The sequence below is a fragment of the Oculina patagonica genome, chromosome 12 (assembly GCF_052425735.1).
Source record: "Oculina patagonica isolate OP01 chromosome 12, crgOcupat, whole genome shotgun sequence".
NCBI classification, from domain to species: Eukaryota; Metazoa; Cnidaria; class Anthozoa; order Scleractinia; family Oculinidae; genus Oculina; species Oculina patagonica.
The window spans coordinates 24151962-24175576 of NC_135769.1; the positions used below are offsets into that span (position 1 = coordinate 24151962).

The 23615-nt window shown below is 39.0% G+C and overlaps 2 protein-coding genes across 3 annotated transcripts in view; both read right to left on the bottom strand.

Annotated features, from left to right (window-relative positions):
- The window catches only part of LOC144632258 (uncharacterized), a 181478-nt gene that overhangs the window by 62971 nt on the left and 94892 nt on the right, over positions 1 to 23615 (bottom strand). The window contains exon 3 of one of the 2 annotated variants that reach the window (XM_078490864.1): positions 21178 to 21687. The exons of the other annotated variant lie outside the window; for it this stretch is intronic. Within the exon in view, the coding sequence (XP_078346990.1) occupies positions 21178 to 21687 (510 nt within the window). The remainder of the gene's footprint in view (positions 1 to 21177; positions 21688 to 23615) is intronic. 2 annotated transcript variants of the gene reach the window in all.
- Positions 13803 to 18954, bottom strand: LOC144632189 (uncharacterized; the record flags this gene model as incomplete). Its single annotated transcript, XM_078490787.1, has 5 exons — positions 13803 to 13998; positions 14615 to 14692; positions 15066 to 15302; positions 15779 to 15821; positions 16624 to 18954. Coding segments are annotated over 5 exons (2883 nt in total), but the record flags the coding sequence as incomplete, so codon positions are not given.

A 23615-nucleotide genomic window follows, 5' to 3' on the forward strand; every position in this document is an offset into this window, starting at 1 on the left:
CTCCACAGAGGTCTCTTTCGCGTTTCGGGCTGGGAAATAGGGAGAGGAACGGGGAGAGGTGAAAAGTAAGCGCGCGGAGCCTGGAGAGAATCGAAACGAAAGCGCGCGGGGCACACTGGGAAGGGAATAGGAAAGGAGCGAGATTCCTCCGCTCCTTCGCCCTTCCCGTCGTCCCCCGCGCTCCCCCTATTTTTCATTTTTCGTGTTTTCGCCTTCCTCCCCCCGTGTTTTTTCGCCTTCCCTCACGAAAGAGGCCTCTGCGGAGGAGAGAGAGAGTTGACTATAGGTGGTAGTACAATAGATACAAAACACAGTTCACTGTACTCTTGATGCATAAACAAACTGCACAGAGTGAGCGCAGTGACCTGTGAAATGAGTGTGACCTGCATTTTGTACCAGCCAGCGGCAATATTAAGTGGTTGCCAAAAAATACTGGGGGAGTGGCTTTTTGTGTGTGTACACCCAAAAAAAATTTCAGCAGGGTGAGTCATCAAAAGAAATGTCTTTTCCTAAAAATTAGGAGGGGGGCCCTTCCCCTAGATCCGGCACTGGTTTTATGTTAGCTACGAAACTGGCAAAGTGCCTGGGATGTTTGTAGGAAATGCACGGTGGGGCTCAAATTCACTGTTTCCCTTAACTACAGTTACAGACATACAGTGATGAAGCTGTTTGTTTTAAAACTATTGTTTATTTGAAAATTTTGCTCATAACAATGTGTATATAAAAAATATCAGAAATATAAAGTTTCACATTTAACGAAAAGTGTATAGCTGAATCGTTATTTTTCATACTAGACAGAAATAAATTTTAAGATTATTACAATCAATTACAAAAAATACAAATACTATTTTTTCATTAGTCTGGAATGCAGGCACGCTTTAGTTCTATTGCTTAAGTACCAATACAATTGGTGAAGCTTTAAACTGAAACAAATTACATTTGCTGTAAGGTGTTAAGACTGATAAGCCTTGAATACAAGCACAGTACTGTAGTAACGTCCTAAGTTTAAAAGTATTGAATGCACTATGTCGTATTACTAGTCATACTAGAATACAAGCATGCAGTGCCGTATAAACGTACTTAATAGATGTTGAAAACAAATCTTCTAATTACAAACGGCTTAAAAAATACATGTCGGCCGAAATTCATCAAAATGACAAATCTTTATATGTATATATAAAAAAATATCAGCAATTGAAAGTTCCATATTCAACCAAAAACAAATAGCTCAATCGTTAGTTCTCATACTAGACAGAAATAAATTTAAAGTTAATCAAAATCCCTATCTATATAGGTTTCTAGCTAATTTAAAAATAGGTCACCAAGGGTGACATGAGTCTAATGCCGTATGGCATAGTGATACAGATTGCGCGGTTTTCGTAAGCCGGTTAAAATTGGTTAGAGGTTTGTGTTCGGGAGTTTAATTTAAAATGCTTATAGCAAGCTAGGGGCATCGTGGATGATTATGGATGAAAACGAAACAGTCATAAATGTTATATGCTTCACAAAATTTAAAGTATGAACAGGAGTTGATGTTACTTCTTCCGTATTGTCCGTAAAAGCAGAAACGATTAAACATTTGGACAAGATTGCGTGACGATTTACAAAAAGCATGTTCATTACAACAAGGATTGAAGAACTTCACATCGTTTTCTTTCAGATTTTTCACCATTTTGATGATGACTCTTGAAACAGATTTTGCAATAAAAGCACTTGAAATAGTGACTGTTACTCCATTGTACTGTAAGCACTTAGTGACAGATTTTTCCTAAAAACGGGTGTAAATGCTCACGTCAATATAATGATGACCTTTTGAACGCTGGAAACTAGGCAATTATTATCGAGCTACCATACACAGGAGCGAAGACTGTTTATCATGATGTACAAATTTCGCGAATCATCACTTCCATATCAATGTAACCATTCTATGATTTTTCTAGCTGTAAAAAGAACTTAAGATCTCTGAGAGTCGTAAAAGCATGAAATTCGATGGCAAAGGCCGGGACAGTGTAATACTGCAAAGCGGCCAAACAAACGCATTTTGATTTAGTCGCGTAACTTGATTTACATTTATCCATGTACATCTTTTATTTTTGAAGGTTTTTGTTTGCACTGTAAAGAAAAAATTGGTCAAAATTCGAATGACTTAAATACAAAAACCGAGGTAAAGTTTTCTATTTTTTAAAACAAAATAAATATTTGGTCGCATTGTGTAAATAAACGCGAGTCGCCGTCGAAATATTTTTTCTCAAAGACGTCTTGCTTTTTAAGCAAGACGAAAACACAAGTGCTTAACTGAACTGAAAGCGAAGATTTATTTTCACAAAAAGCTTACAAATGTCTTAACTGGAAAATTATTTCGCCCTGTTCAAGTGTTGAATAATCGTGACTTGAGAAAGAACTTTTAATTATGCGTGGGAACACGTGTCGCTGATTGGCTGTTTTTAATTGAAACTTATCGTGCGTGTCCGTACGGAGTCCGTTCTTGCAGCTGATCATTGTTTTCTACATTACAGCGAACGATTATCGATCCCGAACCATTCCCTTGGGATTGCTAACAGCTTTTTTCATATAACAAAGAGTCTAATGCGCATGCGCAAAGCGCACGCAAGCATTAGACTCAATAACACGTTTTTAAGACGTGCCATATTTTCTTGATTAGATACCAAGTCTTAGGGTCTCCAAAATGGAGTTAATAAGCCCATCAAGTATTTATTAGAGCTGTAGGTATAATGAAGATACATAGCTCAAAAATAATGAACAAAAACCACTGCCTCATAAACACTGAGCGTGAATGAACCGCAGTAAAATTTGACGTTCAACAACAAGAAAGTTGTTTAGAGCTAGACTCATGCACCTTGATCTCCTTGACTCTTACAAGTCATCTCAAAACACTCTTTTTTTCTGTTTTTTTTTTTCTCCTTCTTTTTTTGTCAGTGTCGATTGCGTGGCGCGTAATTTATCCACTTGTCCCAGCTCGAATGGAACGTAATAAGAACAATTCGAAGAAAGAGTAAGAACTTCGCCGCTCCTTTACAAGTCAAATATTATTGTTCATTATTTTTTTCAAGCAAGAAGTCAGTTCTTTTCCAGTTCTCCAGTTAATCCCGTACCCTGATCTTCTCAACCCTCGGAGAGAACTACCGTGATAAGTAGACATCTGAGTACGAGATTACTCTCCAGTAGCAAATTATCTTTACATGTAATAAACTGTTTTCCCAGTTGAAATACAAAAGTACAGGAAAAGTGAAACCAGCTGAGTACTCGACTCGAATCCTTCACTTGTTTCTTTTCTCTTTTTTTTGGCCCAACAGACCAACCCACTATCACGAGGGACTTTTAAGGAGATTTCCTTAGCTAGTGAGATCAGCGACCTCTTTTACAGTGATACTGAATTCATTTTAACAAAAACAGCTTCATGTGTTAAAGCAGTCAACCGGTTGTTCCGCGTTTAGCTATATTGCTAACGAAATCAATCCTTCGGATCCAAGCCAGTTCATCAAATCTGGTTTGCACTGTAATATTGGCGATAGAGAATTGGGTGTCCTGTCCGCTCGGTGTACTTCTTGCTACTGTGGCTCACTGACTACTTTGCCAAGTAACTTTGTATTTTAATTTTTACTAGATTTTAAGCTTAACGGAAACAAATTCTTGCCGTGATCGTTTCTCATATTTTCTATTCCATCTGTGGTTTCTCACGCTTTAAATGATACAATTTTCATTTCCTTTTGAATATTTTTACACCTTGAATTCTTTAGACAAAATGCATGAACTACAGAGAGCAAAACCGTGAAAATTTGACAGGTGCTATGTGCCAATAACACTCTCAGTTACGGTATTATTTGATCTACTTAAAAACAATTTTTGCTCAATATTGTAATATCTCCCGATCTCAGTAAAATTCTCGGCACGTTTAAAAATAATAGATGTGACACGTTTTGCTCGGTGGAAGGAACTCCTATTAGTTAAAAATTTTTTTGGTCTAAGGCCTCGTTCACACGTATCCATTTTTAATTGAAAAACATTTTTTTCGTTTTTTAACACGTACCGTTTTCGCCAGTACACAAATTTCCGCTGTTATACGGATATCTTTAAATACGGATTGGCCTTGAATCATTCTAAAATCCCCCCTGTTACATGTTTTACTCGGTGGAAAGAACTCCTACTGTAATATCTGCTTGGCCTAAGGCCCCATCCACATGTATCCATTTTTATTTGAAAACGTTTTTTTTTTTTTAATTTCGTTTTTTTTAATACATACCGTTTCTGCCCGTCCACAAATTTTGCCGGGTTGCTAAACAGATATTTTTTATGTGGACTGGCCTTGAATCATTCTAAAATTCTTCTTCTCTTTCTCTAAAATCTATGTTTTGTCGACAAAGTCGTTTCTCCTAGCACTTTTTTATACCAGACTTACTTAAAACCTCTTAGGTCTTCCTTGTGGATCTCTGTTGAGTCGTTTAACACTTTGATTTTCGAGATCGCTTCTCGCCTCGCCCCGCCTCGTCCCCTCTGCGCGGTTATTTATTTTTTCGCTTTACGCTCGATGACTCTGCGAAAAAATAGGGTCTGCTCGTAGTCTAATAGCAAAGGGTTCTCTGAAACAAATATAAACCTTTGAAATCTTTATATGAAAGTAACGTAGATATATTCCACGTTTTATCTGGGACGTACGGTCAGGTGCTCCCAACCCCCCACCCCATCCACAAGGAATAATTAATTAATTAACAAGAAACTTCAAGCAGTTTATAATCGGGCGGTTAGTGTTTGGCCACTTCTTTTCAGTTCTTTTTTAAAATTGGCTAGAAAGGCACGGCGCATCACAGTAAAAAAATCGTAGAAAAGCAGTCACTTGAGAAACACACAAGTCGTGTTTGCGTGAGTCACGGAATGTGCATGAGCTGAATTTCCTTCATCACGTCATCCCTTGCCTTAAACCACATGCCTGGCCGGATAAATTCCTTCTTATGCATGCAAATATTTATTTTGCTCCAAAAGTTGAATAAAATAAACCCAAACCAGTTGAATGACATTAAAAGGGAGTCCATTTTACGCCAAAATAAAAAGTATATTGTATTTCTTTGTTTTAGCGTCGTCCGACGACTCAAAGTCCGAGTTTTGCACCAGTCAAGAAGTTTGCGTGAGCTGGAGTTTTGAGCCGAAATTTCCCTGATTACGTCGTCTCTTTTTTTGGCCCACATGTATAAACAAATTCCTGTCTGGGCTTGCAAATATTTATTTTTTCCCGAATCTTACATAAAATACACTCACACCACTTGAATGGCATAAATTTCGGTTAAAATAAAAGAAGTTTAAAAATCAAGTTCTTGAAGTTTAACTGCTATTTTGCTAGAAAAACACAGCTTTCAGTGCCATTCGCGAAGTCGCGAGATTGAAAGCACGTAAATAGAGAATACCTGACTGCGTGACTCAGCAGGTAGTTTCCCCTTTAAGTGATGACGTATGTCGCGTGCCCTGACAAATTTTTGCTGGGTTTGCAATTTTCCTTTCGATTCCAATAATAAACTCAAAACACTTGCATAAGACACGAAAAATAATTCATTTTTCATTTATAAATAGTTCGGACATGCCAAATCGCAACGTGAATATTCAGTGCTCGCTCCAAGCCATACGCTTGAATAACATTAAAAAATAAATATTTCACAAAACACAGTGCACAGAAAATTCGTAAATATTTTTAAAATAGGTGTATGATTATTTATAACTACAGGCGAGCGATCGCCAATAAACATCAAAACTTGCGTGACCAAGGAATCGCTTGGGTCGGTGCGTAATTGTTTCATTTTTAATTAGCTTGGACATTTCAAAACACTTTTCGGCTTTGCATTGTTGCCCCCGCAGGGTTTTGGCCCAGAGGCCAAAACCCGAGGAGGCATCATTTTAATCCGCGCGAATATATAGTATATACTGGGAAAAATCTCGATTTGATCAATTTTTGCCCGCAAATAGTCTCGGGAGTTGTAAAATGCCGACAAGCTGAAAGCCCGCAAGTAGGTATCGGGAGTTGTAAAATGCCGACATACGGTGATTGGTCAATGATGACGCAAGTAAACGATGACTGGGTGATGATGACAACCCAAAGCGTGAGCACGTGCACAAATGACAACAAGTATAAAACTAGAAATAGCTGACACTAGGTTGCCCCCGAAGTTTCGACGATGTTTATCGGTATTTCTTTGCTCTTTATCCTTTTCTACAATTCAGACATTTGATTGGAAATTAATTTTCTATTTTGGATGATTATTAATTATGATACGGTAAATCATTTAATTACAAGAACGCAACAGCATCTTGACATCATTTTGTCATGTTTTGCTGTGGTGTGGGATCTCAGCTAGACTCAAGCTAGACTTTAGAAAAAGTCAGTCGTCTTTATTAATTTAACACGCCGGGACGGTCGACCTATTGCGACTTGCGTGGCTCGTTTTCGCGACTTCGTCGCTTTGAATGGGCCGCTTTGCGGGCTCGAATCGAACTCACTTCACTGTGGTAAAGTCTTGATCTCAGCGAGGATAAACTTTAGAAACAGCAAAACGTTTTCAAATTACCATTTGAGCCGGTCCAATTGTTTTATAAATATATGGGCTGAGAACCCGAGCATGAAGAATGACATGAGAATGATCAATCTTAAGAAAGAAAAGGATGTCGAAAGAATTTCTTACCTCTGTCAAAGCAAACGCCTGCCGCGAGTTTTAAATAATCACAATGCATCTCGAGATCTCTTTTGAATTTCTTTTCTTGATGCCGCATATCATCTTGTAAAGTTAAAATTTCGTCCGGAAGTGGACCGATCAAGACTTTTGAAGTTTTCTCCATTCAAGTAGTTTGTGCCTGGTAAATCACGGTCAGTTGGACAAAGGCTTTCTTATCGTAAATCACGCTTCATGACAACGATCAACTTTTTAAAAGGAAAGGATACCGAAAGAATTTCTCACCCTTGACAATGACGTATCAAGAAATGCGTTTCAACTTTGATAACAATAGGCTTTGTTTTACAAGCGAAAAATGACCCTATATGGCCATTTTTGAACAATGGCGCAACAGCTTCAGAACACACGAGGGATTTGACGAAGTTTCCGATTAGCATACGAGCGGGAAATTTAAACGCTCGGAAAGATCGAAGAAAAGACAAATTCTCCCCGGGAGGGTGGTACTGGTAGGTTTTGTTCAGTGCAAATAGCGACGGCGCGGAGGACGGGTAGGGGCGACAGTTGCATAAAGGTGAACAAGTGGAAATAAAAATTAAGAAAGGTTTCGAGTTCAAAGCGCGTTTCGCCTCTTCATAAGTGTGAATAAACGTTAAGCAAGAGTTTGAGTGCAAAGCGTGGGTTCGCGTCTTCGCAAGTGTGAATAAAATCTTAACAAGAGTTTTAGTTCAAAGCGTGGGTTCGCGTCTTCGCAAGTGCGACTAAAAGTTTCGAGCAAGGTTTCGAGTTCAAAGCGTCGGTTAACGTTTGTTTCTTCACAAGTGTGAATAAAATCTTAACAAGAGTTCGAGTTCAAAGCGCGAGTTCACGTCTTTGCAAGTATGACTAAACGATTCGAGCAAGGTTTCGAGCTCAAAGCGTCGGTTTGTTTCCTCACAAGTGTGAATAAAATCTTAACAAGAGTTTGAGTTCAAAGCGTGAGTTCGCGTCTTCGCAAGTGCGACCAAAAGTTTCGAGCAAGGTTTCGAGTTCTAAGCGTCGGTTTGTTTCTTCACAAGTGTGAATAACATCTTAACAAGGGTTTGAGTTCAAGGCGTGAGTTCGCGTCTTCGCAAGTGCGACCAAAAGTTTCGAGCAAGGTTTCGAGTTCAAAGCGCCGGTTTGTTTCTTCACAAGTGTGAATAAAATCTTAACAAGTGTTTGAGTTCAAAGCGTGGGTTCGCGTCTTCGCTTGACTTTCTAAAAGTCGCTCGCTTCTGGTTTCCGGTTTCGCCTGCCGCGAGTCTTAAACAATTATCTCGAGATCTTTTTTTAAATTTCTTGTAAATCTCGTCCGGAGATAGACTGATCAAGGCTTTTCTCCGTTCAAGTAGTTTGCGCTTGGTAAATCGCGGTTTTGGACTAAGGCTTGCTTATCGATCGTAAATCGCAGACAAATTTGAAGATAAGGCTTGATATGTTCGTACGTGTTTCTAGACATATTTCTTCTTCGGCCACTCAGATGTAAAAAATGTGGATTTTCTTACTTCTCTGCGAGTTAATTAGTTAATTATCGCGAAGTCTTTTCAACAATTGCATTGCTTTCGGCTTTTAGACATTGTGAAATGAATAGGCTTCAAATAAAACCTCAAATTATCTTTTTCAAAATTCTGCCCAACTGTAATCAACCTTTACAAGCTTCGTTTGTTGCCCCCGCAGGGTTTTGGCCCAGAGGCCAAAACCCGAGGAGCAAAGTCTTGATCGGTCCACTTCCGGACGAAATTTTAATTTACAAGATGATATGCGGCATCAAGAAAAGAAATTCAAAAGAGATCTCGAGATGCATCGTGATTATTTAAAACTCGCGGCAGGCGTTTGCTTTGACAGAGGTAAGAAATTCTTTCGACATCCTTTTCTTACTAAAGATTGATCATTCTCATGTCATTGTTCATGCTCGGGCTCTCAGCCCATATATTTATAAAACAATTGGACCGGCTCAAATGGTAATTTTAAAACGTTTTGCTGTTTCTAAAGTTTATCCTCGCTGAGATCAAGACTTTACCACAGTGAAGTGAGTTCAATTCGAGCCCGCAAAGCGGCCCATTCAAAGCGACGAAGTCGCGAAAAAGAGCCACGCAAGTCGCGATAGGTCGACCGTCCCAGCGTGTTAAATTAATAAAGACGACGGACTTTTTCTAAAGTCTAGCTTGAGTCTAGCTGAGATCCCCCACCACAGCAAAACATGACAAAATGATGTCAAGATGCTGTTGCGTTCTTGTAATTAAATGATTTACCGTATCATAATTAATAATAATAATAATAATAATAATAATAATAATAATAATAATAACTTTATTTAAGTGTCTAGTCTTCTAGCTAGCCTTAAGCTTACTAATCGGGGACACTGTTTAAACTAAAATATAATATAAGTACAAAAACGATTCTGGTCTATTTACATTAAATTATGCTACATTTTCCAACACTCTTTGTATTTACATCTAATTCCTACAATTAAGATACTACTTTAAAATACGGAATATCGAACCTATATTTAATACTTATAGGGTGGTTTCGGCTCAAGAGTTGCAAAGGTGACACCCTTTGCATGTGTCTCCTCCGACAAGTCCACTGAGTTCCCTTCCCCTGATTAATAATCATCCAAAATAGAAAATTAATTTCCAATCAAATGTCTGAATTGTAGAAAAGGATGAACAGCAAAGAAAAACCGATAAACATCGTCGAAAGTTCGGGGGCAACCAAGTGTCAGCTATTTCTAGTATATGTAAACATTCAGTGCCCGCTGAATCAAACGCTCGAACGACACAAACATACACTAACTCACTTCACACTGAACAGAGTGTTCGTAATACGAGCGATCGCTGACCGAAACATCAAAATTTGCGTGACCGTGACCAAGGAGTCGGCTGGGCCGCGTGCGTCTGGAACGATTTACCGACAAAAAAAAAATTCCAGGTAGATTATGAATCGGGCCCAGGCCCCGCCCGATTAATTAATTGCGTTCGACGAAGGAGAACGCATACTAATCGCGTCATTTTTCCGAATTCAGTCACGTGGGTATCGTTGAAGCTGGGTGGTTTTGAGCTTTGGACGCCATCTTGGGTCAACCGACCGTAGCCTCGATCCCATGCAGAACAATATGGCGTCGGTACAAACTTGTTTTGCTTGAAGAAATGGCCGAAACGTGTAGCTTCGAGTGTAGCCGAAGTTAAAATAATACGGAAAATAACATGGAAAGCATAACAGGGTTTTATCCAGGGCGGTAGAGTTTTAGTCCGCCATAAAATAGTGGCCGTTCGTGAAAAGTTCCCGAAAGTTGTATGGTGAGTATTTTTGCTTCTCGCTAACACAACAACAGCGGTGAAGAGATAACAGGCTCAGAGCTGGTAATCCATCAGTACTTTCGACTGTGCTTTCGTGTGTGCTTTCTTTTTCCTTTGCGTTCGCTTATTTCGAATATTCTTCGCAGTTTTTCTCCAAGGTAAGTGAAGTTGTAACTATTTATTCGAAGCATCAGTAGCAAAATATATGAAAGCTGTGTAGTGGTTTGCTTTCTGGGAAACAGACGCTGCAATACCCAATTCCCTCTATAGCGCGCGCCTGCAGGGAATCACGGTAGTTGTATTCATCAAACCACGCGCGAGACTCGGCAACGTGCATCGTTGCTGAGTCTCCCGCGTGGTTTGATGAATACAACTACCGTGATTCCCTGCAGGCGCGCGCTATAGAGGGAATCGGGTATTCGTCTCGGTGATGACACTGAGTTGTGATGTGTCAACCGGCTCAGCTGCTTTGCTTAACAGATTCAACTTCTGTCTGCAAACAGACTTGAGAGACTCTATAGTATACCAAATTCCCTTCGGCCACTAAGGACAAGATGAATGCAGACTATTTGAAGTTGTGGAGTCATTTTAAATTACTTTTGATTTACTTTACAATCCCCAAAATGTCTTTCAACACGTCTATTGTATTTTATGATCGGAAGGAAACAAAAAACTGTTCCAAATGGACTTGTATCAAAATGTTTGGAATGGCTACATTCCAGTTTAAAAGTCGTTTGTTACTGTTAGTAAATGTTTCAAATAACTATACAAACATTTTCCAGAGTATCTACTAGATATACATTGTACTCTATTTGGATTCATTAAAGAGCTTTAGCCACCTCGCTTGACAGAATCAAGAGGCTTTATTCTTCTCTTATGCTTTAGGTAAAGGGAAAGGTAAACTTATATTTAGGCAGGCTGGCCCAATCAGCACTTGGCTGGTATCAAAAGGGGCCCTGCGTAAATTAGAAAGATGGGTTCATACAAGAAGATCAGGTTTCATAAGCTTGAGCAATGTAATACTGCATGGACAGACCTCAAATATCAGTAGAATATGAAAACATAATATCATACTTCCCACTCCTTGCCTCCAGGTTTCCCTGCCCCCCCCCCCCCCCCCATATCACCCCACCCTACCGAACGCACTCCCCTAATTTCCAATTACTACTAGTTATTAATTAATTGACTACTAAAGTTTACATCTTAGCGCGTTAGGGAGGAGAGGGGCGCCCGACAGCCCCAACAAACCATCACAATAGTGCATTCTGCACTAAAAACGGCGTTTTCAAACATTTCCACTCTAGAGTGTTTTTCGTCACTGTTTTCACCGGATACGTGTGGATTATGGCCAATCCGGAAATGAAAAGTTTTCAAAACGAAAATGGATACGCGTGCATGGGGCCTAAAACGTTAATTTCGAGTCCTGACTACTTTGACACGAGTGAATGCAGAAATATAGCCTGAAGTCGTTGTCTAAAGTTTCCTGCGCCAGGATCGCACCTTTTTAGCGGCTACTAATTTTTAAAAGCGATTTTAGCAAGTTACCTTAAGGTTACAAGTGAGTTTGTTCTTTTACTGAACATTTTTTTCCATCTTAGCTCTATGTTCATTAAAAACTGATTTACACTATATCACTATTTTCCCGCTACTTTAGCCGCTAACAATAGTTACCTTAAGGTAGGCGAAAATCGCTAAATTTAGTACTCAAAAATTCTTAAAAAATGGATGCCGCTAACTTTGTTCTTTCTAACAATGCAAATGTTCGTTCAATTTCAAGTGAGTTTCCTTTTTTACTTAATATTTATTTCCATCTTAGCTATATGTTTATTAAAAACTTGTTTACACGATATCACTAATTTATCAAATTTTTAAAATTATCATTGACTCCTGAGAAATTGCACAATCGGTGGAACCACAGGTAGCCCAAGCTTAAGCTGTGAGTGAGCGAAAATCATATTACAGGAAGTAGTAGAGGGCGCGGCGAAAATATTACACAGTGCTATCTTTGGAAAATAAGAATACACAAAGATTTTCAATAAACTTGTGCCTTTTACTTACTTCCATGCAGTAGAAAGAATCCACTGTCCCAGTTGGCTTCAAGGTTCAGCTGTCATCAGTTAGGTTAAATCCCTCGCTCGTTTTTTAACTAAAATAAAAACTAAGAAAAGTTTCCCTATTTTTGTGTAAAAACGTTTAAAAACTTACTGTTTCAAGGGCGGAGAACGGTCCATAAACTGGCCAAATTAATGGGCACGTTCCGGTAGCGGTTGAAAGAAAGAGGTTAACGTGCTCCTTTACTGAGAAGATAGTTCACGGCTTCAGCATGACCACAAGCTGCCGCGATCGTCAACGGTGTTTTACCATCACTATCTTTGGAATTGACATCAAGACCACCTGACAGCATTGTCTTGATTATGGCGACATACCACTTCATGAAGCCATGTGTAGTAAATTTCTTCCATAGTGGCCTGTCAAAGACTCGAGACCTTGGATGTTACGAGAGTTTTATTTTTTTCGTTTTTTTTTCTTTTTATGTGCTTTGAAGTGTAAATACTACTTTCCCTTTCAAAAGTAAATTGAAAGTATATGGTAGGATGCCTACTGCTACCAATCTAAGAAATCGTTACGGCTCCAATTTAAGGGAAACAAAATGTCTCGGTGTTTTAATTGACTCTACGTATAACTGAAACTAAGGTTTACCTTCTTCGCAAACTCTGCCAACTCTTTGATCAATCCGTCCCTTATTACTTACGGTCTTAGTACGTGGGACAAGGCCTCAAATACTGTCTAAAAATTCTAATTCTAATAAAAATTCTAATAAAAATAATTTGATTATTCAAAAACGGAATCTGAGTCTACCTACATGCATTAAGCCTTTACTACTTTATTTCCACACAAGTCAATTTTTACTTATTAAATTATCGATATTTGATACTCGGATTCTAATTTACACAATGCTGGAAGTTACTACTAAAATAGCACATTAATATATTTCATATCAATTTCAATCCTTGGTGCACAGTCAGTAAGTTATACTTCCAAAAATTCAAAATTAGATTCACGTAGTTTACGGCTTTTTTTTACCAAAACTGGTGCAACAGATTGGGATTCTATTCCAATAACACTACGAATTGTCCGTAAAATATCATTTTTAAAATACTCTGTTTCTGTACAAGAGGAGGCATGAATTAAATCACCCATAATAATCGACTTCCTTGCTAAGTCACTAGGAACAGTGACGTTCTGTTCTGTTTTGTTTTGTTTTTATTTTCATTTTAAAGCTATTTCAAGTTACTTCTATTTTTACTGAATACTGATACTTTACATTTATCATTACATGTTAGTATGTCACCACCCAACTCGACTAGCCTATGCTATTTTCCGTAAAGGCGATAATTAACAAAATCCTACATATTGTTTGTTAGCTTACAACAACTTTATGGTCGAATATTTTCATAAATGTACTTCGCTTGGTTCTGACCAAACGTGACGGGACACATTACCGGCTTCCATGACTGAATGCCGAAGTAGCGCGTGTACATAAGGCACAAAAATAATAGCTACAATACTGTTAGAGGATCTTTTGTGTTCTTGATGAATTAACATAGGACTTAACAAGGGCTCTGTGGCCCTTCTTTTAAGCCATAAGACACTCAAAAAGCACGTGTCAATCGAAATATAGACTAGGCTAAAAACCATAATATGCGTGCATCGAAGATACACACAAAACTATTCATTAATTCTATACAGAAGTTTAAATTAAGTGTGTAACTCCTGAATTTTGCCGGAACGAAATATGGTCGCAGTGGCCTTTTTCTACAAAAGGTCAGCTATCATAGGAAACCCACATTCGTTTAACAAGTCATACAGCTCACCAACGGTTATGTGGCGCTGCTGAGCACTAAAGGCCAGAACAACATCAAGAGGGTTCAAAGTACGTTTGTCAAGGAAACGTATCTCTTGTGGAGTCAAGCCCAGAGCCTCGGCAACTATCTTCCAATCATCTCCGCCTGGTAACAAAAAAGTCAGACATACCGTATTTTTAATACATACTAAACAGGCTAAGCTATCTATTTTTAAACTAATTATTAAAAGGCTTAAAAGATTGTTTAAAAAATTTTAAAAAGGAAAAAACAAAGGTTTTTTATTTAGTTTACATCATTATGAGGGTAATTTGTCCTCCTTTTAAAATTAAGTCTGAAAACAGCTTTCCAGCTTTCCATGATGCTTGCTGCTTGTTGCTTATTAAGTTGGACATTATAATATTAATTCTTTGAACATATTAATTTTTTTTAAGTCTGCATTGGGCCAAAGTTTCTTATCTTGCTGGAGATTATTCCGTTTTCTGTAGCATTCCCTGCTAGTCCACCGCAGGATAAATCACCCCCCCCCCCCCCCCACCAAACGAACTACTCACTCAGCGTTATATTCGCCGTCGGTACCCATATTTTCCTCCTGTGTAGAGATAGGCACTGTGGGAATCAAGTGTCTTGGCCAAGACGACAACGTAATGACCCCGGACAGGGCTCAAACCATGAAAAACACTGGATCCGGATTCCAGGGCGGATTCTTGAGTTAAGGGTATGTTACTGTCCGACACCTGATCTTAACAGCGAGAACACTTACCAGATAAGTAAATTGTAATTTCCCTTTCCTTGGAATGAGGGATACCGCGGACGTCAAGATTTTCAGGCAACAAAGGACCTGAAAAAGGCAAAGGGTGATGTCATAGGGGAAATAAATTACACCACTCGTTCCTGTGCGTGCGGACGCAGGACCTTGGACTGCAAACATGAACACGTGATCTGCGCTCAGACAGGGTCGGTACCTGGGTGACGAAGGAACACCTGAATGCAGCACAGCTTGTTAGTAAGACTGGCCAGTTAACCTATGAGTACTTTGGCAACAAACAGTGCGATTGGTAATCAGAAACTTACAATAAACTGGAATTCCCTTTTCTCCCCTTCTTGGATCATAGTCAGCAATTGCTTTCATAGATCCATACATGCATTATAAAAACAATTATCGATCGCGGTGTGAAATTGATAACAAAGTCCCTGGTCAATGACAGACTCACCCGTCGTTCCAGCTGGTGTAATCTCTCTCAAATATTCGAACACGTCAAGCCTGTTTGAATCTTTAGCTCTCTTTGCAAAGCAACGGATCAATTTCTTGGTCTCAGGCTCTGGTTGTTCCAGAGTTAATTGGTCCATCTGCATCGTCTTTATCAGCCGAAGAACAACCTCTTTGGCATCACTCGACTGGGACAAAAGAGATTCTTGAACCTCGCCAAGAAGGGCGACCGCTTTACTCGCTATGAATAAATGATTTTAACAAAATTAGGGCAGTAAACAGTGTTTCAGGGAGAGAACAGTCACAGTTAGCAGGGAGATCATCATGTATTTAATTTTTACAATATATATAATGATCTGGCTACCTTCTTCCTAGACCTCTGATTTATCTTTTTCTCAGGTTGTAGCTTGCAATTAAACTTCTGGTAACTGTTGTGTTCCTTTTTCCCTTCTTATGAATAACAATGAAACTCCACAATTTCATAGATCTTCCTTGAATGACCCTCGCAATATTGTTAATTTGGACTAAAAAGATTTATAAACAAAGCACTAGCTATAGTAAAATCGTTTGTCTTCAAGTGTTACAATACTGAACGGTAAAAAGTGCTTGGTAAACTTCTTCTTTACTTAAGGGTCACAGAAAACGTCTCCTTGAGTTTCCGCGCGTATATTATTAATTAATAACTTAAGGAAATGAAACACAATCAAATTATATTACCTTCCGCAGACGCCGAATTTTTGCCATGCCCATCAGCTGTAGGCTACAGAATTTAAACGAAACCGGGAAAGAAGAACATTTTCAGTTACAACTGACATGAAATTCATTTTACTAACGGATAACGCATAAATAAATGAGCAAAACCTAAACGATACCATCGCCCTTTTTGCAGGAAATGACAGTTTACAATATTTTTAGCTTTCACAAATGCACACATTTGGTACGTTACACAATACACACTAGAGATACCACATAAAGCACACATAAAACATGTGTAAGACTTTTTTTTTATTATTTCTCAGAAGATCAATTTATCTCATTTTTCTAAAGTGGAGTTAGTTTTATATACTACGTTTTCGACATGGTTAATTTTCAAAACAATTTGGTATACATTCATTAACTTTCGTTTAAAAGCTCTCAAATGTTACTTCTAACACCCAAGAATCTTTTTTTTTTTTCACGTTCACACTAATCGTCACATTTACGTGGTTAAATAATCCAAAAAGCTATATTTTCAATAGAAAGTAAAATAGCAAATGCGTTTTATTTTCCCTATTGATATTATTTAAATAAAGTACTACTCGTTCTCTCGCTTACCTTAGAAAAAGGTAATCTTAACAAACTGTTTTTCACAACTAATCGACTTTAAATGTACAACCAGTTCCTACATTTAAATGAGAAAAATTACTACAATCAATGCCAAAGTGATTGAATTAATTTTAAACAAAGTTAGTTGTTCGGTTTAAGCCCTATATGGCGTTCATGCACTGCTACTGCAAATGTCATTCACCGACAGTGTTACTGAAGTTACATCCTTAGACAAAATCAGATTTTAGGTTATTTACCTGATTTCTTCGAGGTAACAGCCATGGTGCAAACTGCGCGGTCAGAACTGTGTTGTTCGGTGCAACAGCAGATTTCGTGCAAGAGATACTCTTGGCATTGCATAGCTGTGACTCAGACCAGAAGTGCAAGCATTCCTCTTGCTTGCAACCTTGTGCACAATGTGTGCGACAGTAGGTAACTGAACCTCCTTGACAACAGACTGGGCAGATGAAGCTCACTTCGTATCTCATATTCTTCAGCCAGCAGAACTCGTTGCGCATGGACTCAAGCATTAATTCCAGCTGCCCACGCACTGCACGAGCACAAGTCGCATCAGGGGTGCCTTGGCTGGCATCTGCAGACAAAGTCAACTTTGATGGTAAACTGTCTACCAAGTCAGGACTGGCATTCCCTCCATGAACAACAACTTCAATGGAAAATGAATGACACAGGAGGACTACAGAGCAGTTTTCCTCTTCAGAGATGAAAAATCTGGCAAAATTGTGATACAACTGAGGGTCCAATGGACACAAACATTCTTCTTTAACCCAGTGAAAGAACTGCAGCACCAGTCGGGGGAAGAAGCCAAGCGGAACATGCCCTGATTCAAATTTGAGAAAAAGTGAAGGTATTTGTGCAGACTTTACCAGCTCTACGATACCCTCTGGTGGATGAGACATCAACATGGATGGAACCAGGTACTGCTTACTACAAGAAGCATGAGATGAAGGCAGAGGACAAAGCAAGCTGAATTTCTCCATGATTGCAGTAAGACCCACAGAGGTTTCTTTGCTGTCAATTAAAGGACCCCAAACATGTTCTAAAAGTTCTTCCTCCAGGATTCCTTCTGTCTCAAGCTTACTCCACAGTTCTCTAAATTGCTTCTCCTTGCCGTGATAGGGTCTGATGGTTATTACCTCCTTGAACACGTCAATCAACCACTGAGGGTCCAAGACCACCAATTTGTTTAGCTCCGGAGTGTCATCAAAGTGAATCAAAATTCTCTGGTCATGCAAAAAGTTCAGAAGTGTATGGAATTGTTCATCGTCAACAACGTTGCATACTTCAGACGCAACTTGTTTTGCACTGTCGAGAGAGATCCATTTGTGACCACCCTCTTTCATAACTTTAAGTGACTTTTCATATTTTAACCACTTGATCGGAATGGCTTCTTTCATTTGTGGTAGTTCTTTAGCAACGGCAAGTACTTCGTTGCGTAAACGCACAACACCTGAACACTCAGATTCATGCCCAGACTTGGTGTTATCCACGACAAAGACTTCATCATATAAATGACTTTTGTATGGCTTGGTCTGTAGAAAACCAAATACTTCATTGGCTTGTGCTCTAGGATCACCGCCACCATAAGGTGTATCAGCATGAGTACACACTAAGAAAACTGGGGGAAGCTTCTCTGGCAATACTTCGGAATTAGGACCTACTTGATTACTTTCACTACTGCCTATGGAAGCAACTGAAGACATCCAAAAATCAAGGTAATCCAAATTGGTTCTCAGATCAAAGCTGTCTTCAATTTTCATAAACGTTCCTTGCTTCACAACTGATATGGCTCTTTCGTGTGGATTCCAACTGAGGTCATCAACTAGAAGAAAGATTGCTCTTGAAGTAAGAAAAAGTGGGTGTGTTGTATAGTAAACTGAATGTCCACCAAAATCCCACAAAACTGAAATGATGTTTTCTTCGTCTTCCACCGTATCAACCTCTTTCAGCCTCATTTCAATCAACGCTGCAATATCTTCTGGCATGTCTAGTATGTTGCCACCAAGCCCTGGATCTGTGGATGTCTCAACTCGTGACTTCGAAATGGGCGAGTTAGGCACATCTGAATTTGCAGACACTGCAGTGACATCACTGGTTACGCTTGCCAAAAATATGTTATCCTGGAGAATCTTTTCAGTGTGTCTAGACTCTGAAATACTGTCACTGGGAGTGCTCTTTTCCTGCCTCAAGTTTTCCACAGTCAGTCGCGCTGCATGCTGTTCATAAGAAATAGATATCTCAGAATCGTTTTCTTGGTCCTTCTTCCCCGCTTTCCAAACCTCAGTTGACACATGGAAATAAGAAGGATCAGCGTCTATTCCCACAGTACTATCTTCATCTGGGTTGAAAGGTTTTCCCATGAGTGACTTCTTTAGGCTGGTCTTTCCTGAGTGGTCCTGTCCTATTAACATGGCTGGCACCCTCTTGACAAACGTTTTCCCTTCAGCAATGGCCTTGTTGTAGGCTTCCAAAGCCAAGGGTCCTCTTGCTAAAACTTCTGGAGGCACTAGTGTGGAATTAAACGGTATTAGATCTATGAGAGGGACCTTTAATTGAGTGTCGTAAAACCAAAACCAAAGTAATTACTCTGACCAATTACAATGGACACAGACAATTCAGTGAACCAATCAAAACTCGAAGCGAATACATGTAGCCGGCACGAAGCGCGGGAAAACATGCCCGAGCAAATCACAATTGGTTTTGGTTTTGCCTCTGATTGATTGTTCGAGAAAGTGGCTCGGGTGTTTTCAGCTAATCACTAAGCGAAGTAAAGCAAAACCAAAGCAAACACAAATTACTTCCGTCACTTAAGTGAAAACCGCTCTAACTTGCTTATTTGGAAAAGATAATGCAATACAAGAATAAGTAATCACTTTCCTATGAAAAGGGTTATTTACTAGTAATACATGTCTCACAGAATCTCACGCAGGTAGAGATGGTGTACAGTTTTAAAGAGGAGAATATAGAGGATTTCATTTCTTCCAACAGTCTGCGTGTATAAAAGCTTATAATCTTCTCTTGCTGGTGACTATGTTTCGTAGAATAGTGTAAAAGCGTGATGCGAACCACTAAACCACTTCTGTTGGTTACATTTTTTAGTTGCGCTTTTTGGCAGGAATAGTCCTGACCATTAATTTCTTCGAATTTTTGCATCCTAAACAAAAAATGTTCGAATTTAAAGAAAACGCCATTTGTTTTCCAGTAAAATCTCTTGAGATATAAACATATTTTCAAAATCTAGTTTTTACAAAAAAATGTCCATAATTTCAAAACCTTACGACAGATTTCTCCCAAACTTTAGCAAATATGCCTCAGAGCTCTCAAGTTTTGTATTTGCAATTTCATTGCAATTTCATGACAATCCTGACCATGCAACTCGCTGCACAAAATGCTGATCAAATGTTAACTAAAAATGCTTTGCTAATGCATTCATGTCGACTGACGCACAAATGGCGATTTAAAAAGTGGAAAAGTGGATGGTGGGAAGTACTCAACTTGGCGGTTTTATTTCTCCTCAGAATGGGAAATCACCTACTGTGACGAAAACTGGTAAGGGTTTCTCTTAGATGTTCCTTTTTTTGCTATGTTAGATATTTTCAAAAATAAATGAACGAATACGTGTTAAGTGAGATGAATATAAAATATCTAATTTTTTTCTTGCATGCGTCATAAAATTGTGCTTCTTGTTGCGCTGTTAACCCCCAACACTTTTCATGTGGAATTAAGGCCATGTCGCCTAACGGTTAGTGTGCTGGACTCAGGATCAAGTGGTCTGGGTTCAAGCCCTCGCCAGGTCATTGTGTTGTTTTCTAGGTCAAGACACTTTACTCTCACAGTGCCTCTATCCATCCACGTGGGTAGTGGCGAATTTAAGTTGGAAAGAGTAGGCGACTCCTGGGAAAGAGCCAAAGCATTAGCAAAGAACTGTGTGCGCTGGAGGATACTGAGACGAGACGAACAGATCCTATGTCAATGTAATTGACATTGTCGGTATTATTAAAACGCTGATTATCTGCAATTGTCATGCATGTTTACTCATTTTTGCTTTTTTCATTGCATCAAAGAAATGTTTGAATCCCCTGCTGCTCATGTGTAATTATATATTCAAGGTATGAAAAAAATTTAGTCGTGGCTGGAAGAGCTCTTTGATCTTTGTTGTTTTAAACTCTGTGTTCATATCATTTCGCCATGAACAGAAAGTTTATTCAACTGTAATGAGCAGTTACGAAACCATTTACTGAAACAGAGCATTTGGCTCTCTGTCTCCACTTGTATTGGCAAAGATCAAGTAATTAGGTTTAATCACTTGAGATTTCGTATAGCTCATCAACTTTTTATTTTTTTGGCAGTCGAGTATTTTAATTTTTCCAACTTAAAAAGGGTGTACTTGTATTGTTACAGAAGTAGAAAATAAATACTGAAACGTAAGACGTAGAGGTCTCTCGCCCTCAACTATATGCGTTAATGATAAGATGCATAAGTGTTATTCACTAGTCAACAGATTAATTATAAGGAGTGAAATTTCACCCTGCTTCCTACAATTTGGAAACACCTTTGCCATTTTCCAAGTTAAAAATAAGTCAGAACCTCTAGAAGTCACTGCACTGAAAGTCCCATTAGATTTCTTGGAACCTATCTTTCTCATGATATAGCTGGCAGTAAAAATTGTTATTACTGCCACCTATATATCTTTTTAATTTCAAAATTACGAAAAGCAACTCATAAATAAGAGTATATTAAAACTCAATTGAAACCCTACCATATCTATACATTACAAAGTCTTTGGAACTAACCTGATTCTTGGAAGATCTGTTTACACGCCTTGTAATCATCTTCTCTTATGATAGTATCAAGCTTCAATTCAGATAGGCCAAGGTCATTTAGGATATCCTCTGTTACAAGACATTTCTGCACCACTTCATTCAGATGTCCAGATGTATAATCATACCAGAGTTCTTCAAGGACCCGCAGTGACCTACACATGACTGTGATCAGCAAACTGCCCACCTTAAAATCTTGGAAAAGAACACCTCTAATTTTGGTTAAATAAGTCAACAAGTCTTCATGATCCTCACTGCTAGCATGATCTGGCATGGTCTGAATCTTTTTCCAGGTAATTATACGAAAAATTTCTTCTTTTGTGGGAATGCATCTTTCTGTTGATTGGCTAGTCGCTGTAGTTTCTGCTCCTTCAGTTCTTTCTTTGGTTCCTGTCGAGTTTGCTGAATCTGATGTCCCATTCTGTGAACTGGCTCCTTTTAGTTTGGCTTTCACAAATTCAACAGATATCCCAAGAGAGGCTGCTAAGAAATAATCACATGCTGTTAAGCTATGTGGATCTATGTGAACTTGGGAATAATATTAACTTCATCTCAAACATTCATCTTGTCCTTCAGTTCAGCAATTTCAATCTTCCTTTTCTGAATATTTAATTACATATTTCTGATAAGTAGATCGTAGATCAGCACTTCCATCTAATACAAGGAGACAGATCCAAAGCTCAATGCATCAGCATTGTTATTAAAGTTTGTATTGTACCCAGGGATATTCGAAGGATGGCAGTGACAGGGATATTTGAAGGATTTTGGGGGGTTTGAAATTTTCGATTCCAGGATTTTTTGGGGGTGGCATGATTAAGGTAGGGATTTTTCTGGGTATTAAAAACAATCTTAAGTTTCGTGGTAGTGCCTTGGCTGCGTAGTTCTGCGAATAAAGTGCAAACAAAGGTGTTTTGCTGTTATTTAATAATTAATTCAGATGGTATGATGAAAAAAAACAAACACAATTGAAGAGCTGCGGGAAAGAACGGCCCTTGGAATTTCTGGCTAATTCGAACATTATCAAAACAGCTCCAAATTGTGCATGCAGGTTTGTTTACGTGTGCTTAACACTGTCCTGTCTTACATTTCGCTGGTCTTTCGTTCTTTTTCGAAAAATAACACATGCAAAAAGACAAGGTTTTTTTGCTGGCGGCGTCTTTAGGACTTTTCTTACACAAACGATAAACAAAGGAAACCTTTTGTTCCTCAAAACAATGAAACCAGCTAAAGTTTTGGGATTACAGGCCTAGCCCTAACCCTAGGTTTTCATTTCAAATTTAGGGTTAAAAAGCTATACCCAAGGATAAGGGTTAGGGTTAGGGTTTAAACTAAGTTTAGGATCAGAGTCAGCCTTAACACTTACATCACACTTTTCGTGCAGTAAGCTTTCACACCAGATTGCTGGCGGCTAGCTTTCACTGCAGTCTGCTTGCGGTTAGCTGCTTTTTGTTGTTTCGGGCAAGACTATTTTAATCTGTTACCGTAAGCTGTAATTTGAGGTGAAAGTGAAATAAAGACTGATTGCTTTCAGTTAAGTGCCGCCGGCTTGCTCTCACTTCTTTCTCCACTCCTTACATCATCACACATCTACAAAATCCCGCGAAAACAAGATAAACTAAGGCACGAATCGATTGATTGATTGATTTATTGATTGATGAATATTTAATGAGGCACAGAAAAAATTTTGCGAGCGAACGTCCCCTGCGAAACCTATAAAGAATTTTTTAAAGTCTAAAACCAGGTCACTTCTCGGCAACTTTGTCGCGGCAGCACCCAAGCGGACCCTGCAAAACTCGCGTTGACAAAGTTCCCGGCAAGAAACCTCTTGTTTTAGGCTTTTCATGCAGCCAGGCTCAAAACTACCTTGGTTTGTGCAACGTTTTTTCCAAAGAGCTTAACAGCGCTGTTGTACAAAACAAAGGCAGAAACATCCCTCAGTTCTTCGAGCGATGCTGTAAACTTACGGGTATTCAGACTTAATGATGTCCTTCAACCACCTGGCAGCCGCACTTGAGCTAAAGCTATACACTTCTACGTTTTACTTTCAAAGGCGCCATTTTGCTCAATTCAAACTCTTCCGCCTCTAACATGTGACCTTACGTCACAATGCAGTGTCCAGTCCTACTCTACTCAAATCAACAAGAAACATGGCAGCAGCGAGTCGAGGACATGCTTGTAAAATGGTTTCTCGCCTTCTGTAGATGCTTAGAAAACCCTGCAGGGAAAGATGTACACGCGATGCGTTGGAAAACTCAGACTGCTAGCTGACTGGGAGAACGTAAGCTTGCAAAATGCCTTTTTTTGCATACATTATTTCTGAAAAACAAAGAAAAGACCAGCCAAATGCAACACAGGACAGTGTTTAGCACACGTAAACAAACCTGCATGCGCAATTTGGAGCTGTTTCGATA